General features: G+C 34.3%; 2 protein-coding genes across 2 annotated transcripts in view; both read right to left on the reverse strand.

Annotated features, from left to right (window-relative positions):
- The window catches only part of DEFB114 (defensin beta 114), a 30,468-nt gene extending 24,081 nt beyond the window's left edge, over nt 1-6,387 (reverse strand). The window contains exon 1 of the mRNA XM_047860359.1: nt 6,378-6,387. Coding sequence (XP_047716315.1) covers nt 6,378-6,387 — 10 coding nt within the window. The remainder of the gene's footprint in view (nt 1-6,377) is intronic.
- Nucleotides 6,388-6,477: 90 nt separating this feature from the next.
- DEFB113 (defensin beta 113) lies at nt 6,478-7,517 on the reverse strand. Its single transcript, XM_047860360.1, has 2 exons — nt 7,460-7,517; nt 6,478-6,704 (listed from the first exon to the last, which is right to left on the reverse strand). The coding sequence occupies exons 1-2, from the start codon at nt 7,515-7,517 to the stop codon at nt 6,478-6,480; spliced, it is 285 nt and encodes a 94-aa protein (XP_047716316.1).
- Nucleotides 7,518-8,731: the final 1,214 nt, after the last annotated feature.

Consider the following 8,731-nt stretch of genomic DNA (forward strand, 5'->3'; position numbering starts at 1 on the left):
CCCCCAGCCCACCACTGGGGCCACAGTCAGACTGGTTTGTACCTTATCTTCCCCTCTCCCAGGAGCAGGACTCACTGTGGAGTGGTGTGGCCCCTGTCTGAGCTGCTTGCACACTGCCAGGCTTGTGGTGCTGCTTTGATGGGATCTGGCCATTTGTGTATTAGTGGATCCGCAAGGTGCACAGGGGCAGGACGGGTAGGCTTAGCTCTCTTTGCTATCAGTGATCCCCTGTGGGAGGGAGGCAGACCTGTTGGAGGGATGGATCCACAGAAGCAGAGCGTTGGGTGTTTGCACGGTGCAAGCAAGTTCAAAACCCATTCATTTTTTAGTAGGATGTTCTTTAATCTCCAAATACATATGGTCCTTCCAAACTTTTCTTGTGGTTTGTTTCAAGTTTCATAGTGTTGTGGTCTGAAAATATGCATGGTATGATATCAATCTTTTTGTACTTGTTTAGGGCTGACTTGTGACCCAGTGTGTGATCTATTCTGGAGATTGTTTCATGTGCACTTGAGAAGAATGTGTATTCTTCTGCTTGAAGATGAAGTATTCTGAATATATCTGTTAAGTTCATCCTGTCCAGTGTGTTATTTAAAGCCTTTGTTTCCTTGTTGATTTTCTGTTTAGATGATCTGTCCCATTGTTATAAGTGGGGTGTTAAAGTCCCCTACTATTATGGTATTTTTATTAATGAGTTTCTTTATGTTTGTGAGTAATTGATTTATATATTTCGGTGCTCCAAATTGAAGGAATAAATATTTACAGTGATTAGATCTTCTTGGTGGATTGATTCCTTAATTATGGTATAATGCCCTTCTTCCTCATTTGTTACAGTCTTTGTTTTAAAATGTAGACATAAATATGGCTACTCCAGCTTTCTTTTGACATCCATTAGCATGATAAATGGTTCTCCATCTCCTTACTTTCAATCTGCAGGTGTCTTTAGGTCAAGTATGTATTTCTAGTTTACAGCAATGTAATTTTTATATTTTTCTGTATCAAAGGTATTACTTATTAGTTTACCTTCATTTTTAGATTCCTTAGATTTACTGTATAGACATTTACTATATAGACTCATGTCAAGTGAAAATAAGTTTGTTTGTTTTTATTTATAATCTACATGCCTTTGTTTATTTTTCCTGTTGTACTTTCTAAGATTCTCTTACAACTTGGAATTCAGGTGGTGAAAGTGATTATTTTTACCTTGTCCTTGATTTTAGAGGAAATGCATTCAATCCCATCTTTGACCATAAGAATGATGATAGCTGTAGGTGTTTCATAGATGTCTTTTTCAAGTTGGGAATGTTCTCTTCTATTTCTGGTTGCCAAGACTTTTTATCATAAATGGTTATGACATTTATTCTAAGTATTTGTTTGAATCCTTTGAAATAATGATTTTGTTTTTTACTCTTGCAATATACAGGATTATGCTAACTTATTTTTTAGCGTAAAACTAAATTTACATTTTATTTGATAATATTATGTTTAGAATATTTGTAGTTTCCTTGAAATTTCTTTCTTTTTTTTTTCTTCAAGTTTTGATATGGGTGATGCTGGTTTCCTAACATCATTTGGGAAATGTTCTCCCTTATACTATCATACAAAATGATTTGTTTATAATGAGTATATAATGTATATACTTTCATTATTAAATGTTTAGAAGAATTCAGCAGTGAAGCCATATATATCTGATATTTTGTATGTGGGAAGTTTTGTAAATATACATTTTTAAAAATGGATATAGAATTATTCAAGTTGCAAATTTTTCTTAAGTGAATCTTGGTGGTTTACATCATTTGAGGAATTATTCCTTTCCATAACAGTTACCAAAATACTGGTATAGTGTTGTTTATTAGAGTCTCTTACTCTTATGTTAATATCTTTTACATCTTCTGTGATTTCTCCTCTTCATTCTTGATATTGGTCATTTGTGCATTTTCTCTGTCCCTTTTTTTTTATCGATGTGGCTAGAGATTTCTAAAAATCAATTTTTATCTTTTTAAAAAACTAGCTTTTGTTTTTATTCATATTCTCCTACTGGTTTTCCATTTTATATTTAAATAATTACTGATCTTATTTTATTATTTCCTTCCTTTTGCTGAGTAAAAATAAGGGTTTTATTGAGGTATGTAGTTTATAAAATTGTTTTTAATTTGCCTTTCTTTTTTAAAAATTGTTTTTTTATTTTCCTAAATCCTTAAAATGGAAGCTTAACTCATTGGTTTAAAACATTTCTTATTTTTTAATATAACCATTAAAAATACTCTGGTTATAATCTTGGGCTCTCTTTTTGTCTATATCTCTTTGTGTATGTCAGTGTCTCTGTCTCTCGTTCCCTCCATTTTTCTCTCTCTCTCTCTCTCTCTCTCTCTCATCACTTGTACAGGGGAAGCAGGGTGCTATGTTGGGATAATCCTTATGGAATGGCCCAGATGATGAGGTTCGAATCCATGACTCTATTTAATAACTTGTGAAAAACTGAAACTCTATGTTCAATAGCTCTCAAGAATGAAACCTGGGACACCTGGGTGGAACAGTTGGTTAAGCATCCGACCTCTGGCTCAGGTCATGATCTCATGGTTCGAGTTCCACATCAGGCTCTGGGCTAACATCTTGGAGCCTGGAGCATGCTTCAGATTCTGTCTCCCTGTCTCTGTGACTTTCCCCACTCACACTCTCTCTCTCTTTCTCTGTCTCTGTCTCTCTCTCTCAAAAATAAATAAACATTAAACAAAATTATTAAAAAAAAAAGAATTAAGCCTGGCAACAGCCACATGAGTGAGCTTAGAAGCAGATCCTTTGACCCCCTTGAAGTACTGAGATGTCTATAGCTACAGTTATCTGCTTCAGTGCAATCTCAACAAAGATCTTGGGACAACAGCACCATGCTAAGCTGTTTCTGGAATCCTACTCATAGAGTCTATGAGATAATAAAGGTTTTAAGGTTTTACCTCTTGCAGTAATTTGTTATGCAGAAAAAAATAAATGTAATATCCTGTCTTATATTCTCTGTCTTTTAATTGTCACATTTACATTTAATGTGCACACTTATTGAAATTATAATATGTGTTTAAAATTGCCACATTGTTGGGGCACCTGGGTGGCTCAGTCACTTGAGTGTCCAGCTCTTGATTTCAGTTCAGGTCATGATCTCACATTTCATGAGTATGAACCCTGCTCAAACAACCCTACTGTAAGCACAGAGACTGCCAGGGATTCTATTTCTCCCCTTCTCTCTCTTCCCTTCTCTTCCCTCTCAGAAATAAACTTTAAGGCAAACAAACAAAAAACTGCCACCTTGTTTTTTTGTTTTCTATTTTTTTCTCCCTGCCTTTGTTCCCTTTCCCTTTCTTTATCTGTATATTTTTTATGATTACATATTATCTACCCTGTTGGTTACATATATTTTTGTTCTTCAGGGTTTATAATATAGCTCTCTAACTTTCATTATAATGTAAGTCTTACAATTCTATACTAATATTTTCTCTTGCCCATAATTCATAATGTGGGCTATTCTCATTCTTTGTGCAATGCCATCAACTGCACAATATATTATTACTTTTCTTTTAAGCAGTAAATTATCTTTAATAGAGATTAAATACTGAGGGAAAGAATATTTTACATTTACCCACAAATGTACAAATTCCATGGTCAGTTTATTCCTTTTTGTAGATCCAAATTTCTGTCTTGCATACTCTACTGTTACTGAAAGAATGTTGTATATTTCTCAAGAAAGGTCTTCTGACCTTTACCATGTTGTAGCATGACTTCATACTTCATTCCATTTTTTGCCAAAATAATATTCCATTGTATGGGTTTTCTACACAAGTTTATCTATCAGTTTATAAATATTTGGGTTGTTTTCACCTTTTGACTGTTATGAATAATGCTGCCATGAACATTTGTGTGCAAGTTTTTGCATTATATTTTTAATTACTTTTGCATATATGTCTGAGAGTAGGATTGCAGAATCAAATGTAAACTCCAGCCTTAACTGTTTCAGGAACTGGCGGAATATTTTCCCAAGTGTTTGTGCCAATTTACATCCGCACTAGCAGTGTATGAGAGTTCCAATTTCTTCATATCATACCCAACATTTGTTTATGTGTTTTATGTTCATTATACCTCTTTTAACGGGTGGGAAGTGGTAGCTCATTGTGGTGCTGATTTCCATTTCCTTGATGGCTATTAAGGTTAAACACCTTTCCATATGCCTGTTGAACATTTGTATATCCTCTTTGGATATACTTTGGAGAAATGTCTATTCAACTCCACTGTCCATTTTATAATTGGATTAGAGTGTTTTTATTATTGAGTTGTAGATACTCTATATATTCACAGCTATGTTGATTAGAAGGCTGCAGATTGTCAAGGCTACTTGTGGAGCTGAGGAGAGTTGGAAAGTAATGAATGGGACAGTTTAACTGCCACAAAGTTAGCTGTTTTTATTGAGATTCAGAATGTTTTATTTTGTTTTGTTTTAGTTTGGTTTCTTTTTAAGTTTTTTAACGTTTATTTATGTTTAAGAGACAGAAAGTTACAGAGCATGAGCAGGGGAAGAGTAGAGAGAGAAGGAGACACAGAATCTGAAGCAGGCTCCAGGCTCTGAGCTGTCAGCACAGAGCCCAACACGGGGCTCGAACCCAAGAACTGCAAGGTCATGACCTGAGCCGAAGTTGGCTGCTTAGCCAACTGAGCCACCCAGGTGCCCCTGTGTTGGTTTTTGTTTCGTTTTGTTTTGGTTTGGTTTTTGTTTTTTTAAATAAATGCTCCTTGGATTTTTGCAAATCTGTGGTTAATTTGGATAGCTCTCGAAAAATTGATTTCTTGCCACTGTTTTGCTGCTTTATGAAGGGAAAGAATTCTGAATCTTTCTATCCCATAATTTCAGAAATCTTGCCTATGCTTCATTATGTGTTTTTTCTTTTTTCTTTTTTAAAAACTTTTATAGTTTAGAAGTTATACACACTTCAGTTAGTATTACTGTGCTACCCTGAAACTTTATGGTTTAAAACAGAAACCATTTTATTATGTTCATTGATTCTGTGGATCAAAAGTTAACACAGAGCATAGTAGGTATGTGTGACCTCTTTTCTTCTCTATCTGAGACCTCATCTGGGAAGATATGAAGGCTGGGAGTGAGTTCTCTTTGGCTAGCTTCTCCTTCATACTCTCTTATGGAATCCAACTCCATCCAATCCAATTTAATGTTTATTGGATTTTATGCAGTTCCTTTAAATGCTATTCTTTAGGATTTTGGCTTTTTTTTCTGCTTCTTATCAATCTGTAATCGTCTTTTGGGTGATTTTATCTCATTGCTTCAGTTAATGGCTCCTGAAATCATATTTGAAGCACATTTTTCTTTCCCAAACTTCACACCTGTATATGGCCAAAAAGTCTAAGCTCAACATGTCATAAATGTTCCTTTCCAAATCTATGTCTTTAGCTCTGTTTCCTAATGAATGATCACATTGTTCAGCAGTTTCTCCAAGTAAGAAAACTCGGAATTATCCTCTTGTCTTAATCCCCAAGTTCATTGGACTTCTTTCATTTTCTTTAAATCAGAATTCTCACCTAAATTTTTATGTTTTTCCAGGTATGTGCTGTAGCTATAGGTAAAAAATACACTCAGTGGAGACTTTAAATTTTACACATCAAGTATTTGTTTATGGAAATCTTTACAATTCATAAGAAAGTCATGTCAACATTAATTCAATATTATGGTAGAATTAGTGTGGAAAGTGGAAAACCAGAAATACAATGAGTTCACTGAAGATGGGGACAGGATAGAAGTATTAAATACTGAATTATAAGATGAAGTAGTTGGAGAAAATTCTTAAGAACCAGAAGAGAAGACCTTGAAATGGCTGCCTATGTTCAGAATTAATTATGATACAAGGTTAGCTCTAGAATTAGAAATGGTTTTTCTTTGTTTTCTTCAGAGATTTTTTTTATTCTTCCAAACTTTTTTTTAACACTTTATAGTAAGAAAAAAATGCTTTAACAATGTTTTTAACTTCCTTTTATTGTCATCACATTTTACTCCCTATTGAGTTTTGTTTGATTGTTCTTACTCATAATTATACTACTAATACTGTCTTTTTATGTGTTAAGGCATTTATGACTTTGTGTAGAGACTCAAGCACATTTTTGCTGAAATTATGAAAAAGTAGCATAAATCATGACTGATGACTGACACCTAAAAGATCATGGGAAATAACTAGGCTACTGCACAGGGTAAATAAACACGCCAGAGATAAATAGAAGTATGAAAGATGCAAGGCATTTGTCATGTGGGTAGAGAAGAACTTCAGCCAGTTTTAAAAAACAGGCTACCCCTCTTTATTCCTCTTGTACTAACCTAACATTGAACTTACCAGCTGCCATGATATAGTTGTGTAATCCAGAAGGCCAAAAGACACTCACGTGAAAATAGATTCAAAAAAGTAAGAAAGTTCATTTTTATTAATAGTGGTGTTACAATTTAATTTTGTGTGGTATAGTGGACTTATCATTTACTCTGTATGAACTAGTAGTGATGTGTTTAGTGACTGGCTTTTGGTAGTCCCGTACAACACAGCAGGGCTCAGTATTGCAGTAATTATATATGTATTCCCAACTATTGCATGAAGTCTTGCAGGCACCACGGACAAGGTAACATTCTCTTTTTCTGTCTACATCTTCTTTTGTTTTTTTCTGTGAAACTAGGAAAAAGTATATATGATCATAAATACAAATTTACTCCCCTTGCATAGATAACTGGATAGATAAATAAAGCTGTTTCAAGTATAGAATGAAACCATCTGGTTTCTAAAATCATGTCCAGGCAACTGTATTAAAAAGATAGATTTTATCCTCTACACATTTTTACAATATGAATATTTATCCAACAATATTTCTTTTGCCTAGCTTTTAAAAAATAGAATATCATTAAATATCTAATCTGCACATGCTTCCTCAAGAGGAAAGTGAAAAGGATGTCGAAAAAATAATCTACCTGTTTTGTGTTCTAAATAGCCATCCACCTCCAACATCCCTTCTCCCCCACAAGTTACTGGACCAGTTGTAGAAAGCTTAATTTTGACAACAGCTATAGTATTAGTTCATTAAATTACATTTAAAAAGAGAAGGCAGTAGGAAGTGTGTAAGAAGTCATAGTCTCATCAAACAAAATAACAAACAGATTTAATTCTTAATTCTACATCTTGGGAATTTTTCTTTTTTCTTTTTTTTTTTCTTTTTCTTTTCTTTTCTTTCTTTCTTTTTTTTTTTGCCTTTATCCTCTCAACTGTCAGTTCCACTCATTTCTTCTTTCATGCAAAAGAGAGTCAATTGCATTTTAAGTTCATGTGGAATCTCCTAACAATTTACTTGCTTTTTTTTTCTTTTCTTGCCAGAGTAAAGCATTTATAAAAAAGCATTTTGTTCTTCCCTCCTTTTCCCTATTAGCAAATATTACCTGATGGACCACAAGACACAGTGAAGACAAAGGTCAGGAAAATACAAAGTATCTTCATTGTTGATATTGTTACTTCGGTGAAGTTGAGGCAGACGTCAAAATGTCTGGAGGTTGTGCTATTCTTTGATAAAAGATAGATGAAATCTTGTTTTTATAGCCTTCTCAGGGTGATTACCATTCTGATTAATGCTGCCTTTCAAGATTGAGCACATATTCATGTATTGTGTAATAGCAACAAACAGAATAGTGGACTTAGATCTGTTATGACCTCAATGAGCCAAATGTGAACTCATTTTCAGTTATACAAGAAATAGTAGGGGGAAAGTCATTTTAATTTTTTTTAATTTTTTTTTTTTTTTTTTTTTAGTTTGAGAGAGACAGAGAGAGCAGGGGAGGGGCAGAGAGACAGGAAGGGAGAAAATCCCAAGCAGGCTTTGTGCTGTCAGTGCAAAACCTGACATGGAGCTCGATCTCACAACCGTGAGATCATGACCTGAGCTGAAATCAAGAGTTGGCTACTTAACTGACTGAGTCACCGAGGTGCCCCTAAATTTTTTATTTGAAAGCATATAATCAACTTTACCTATATTTTCAGTCACATGCTTTTTTGAGTGTCTATTATGTGCCGGGCATACAGTGTTCTAGCATTTTATATAGGTTAAGTAAGTAGCTTAATCTTCATGACAAATTCTATGACATAGGAACTTCTTGTTTTCCAGTTAAGGCACAAAGGGGTTATGTAAGTGCTTCAAATCAGACACGCAGTGGCTGGTAAAGCAGAGGTCGACTCCAAGCTAATGTGATGCCAGAGTCTATGCTCTCACTTTTTCCACTCTCATAACTGAGTAAGTAAAAGGGTGTTTACCATGTGAAGTTATTCTCTGTATACATGACCTACACCAGACAGTTTCTGGGATGCAATTTTTCTATAAAAAGAAAATATTTCTATAACATAGTTTTAGCACTATTACATTAAAAATTACCATAGTGATTCTATAAGAATAATAATTCCTTACATGTAGTAACTTATTCATAGGGCTTCATCATTCACAAGGGAAAGCAGTGTGCTAAAAGTTCAAAGAGCCCTGGATTTAGAGGCAGAAATAATCCTGGCTCCTGGCTCTTCTGTTTACTAGCTATAGATGTGAGACCAATATTCACTAACTGAACCTCAAGATTCTCTCTTTGAAGCCTGGATTGGTAAAACCAGTTATATTTAGAGGTTTAAGGTAAGAATTAAATATGCGCTTTATAAGATAATTTACATATACA

This window comes from Prionailurus viverrinus, chromosome B2 (genome assembly GCF_022837055.1).
Source record: "Prionailurus viverrinus isolate Anna chromosome B2, UM_Priviv_1.0, whole genome shotgun sequence".
Lineage (NCBI taxonomy): Eukaryota > Metazoa > Chordata > Mammalia > Carnivora > Felidae > Prionailurus > Prionailurus viverrinus.

Coding starts and splice junctions, on each gene's coding strand:
- DEFB113 (XM_047860360.1), bottom strand. CDS start 7,517: ATGAAGATACTTTGTATTTTCCTGACCTTTGTCTTCACTGTGTCTTGT. Junction 6,705..7,459: donor TGTGTCTTGTGGTCCATCAG/GTAATATTTGCT, acceptor ACTTTTTCCTAG/TTTCACAGAAAAAAACAAAA.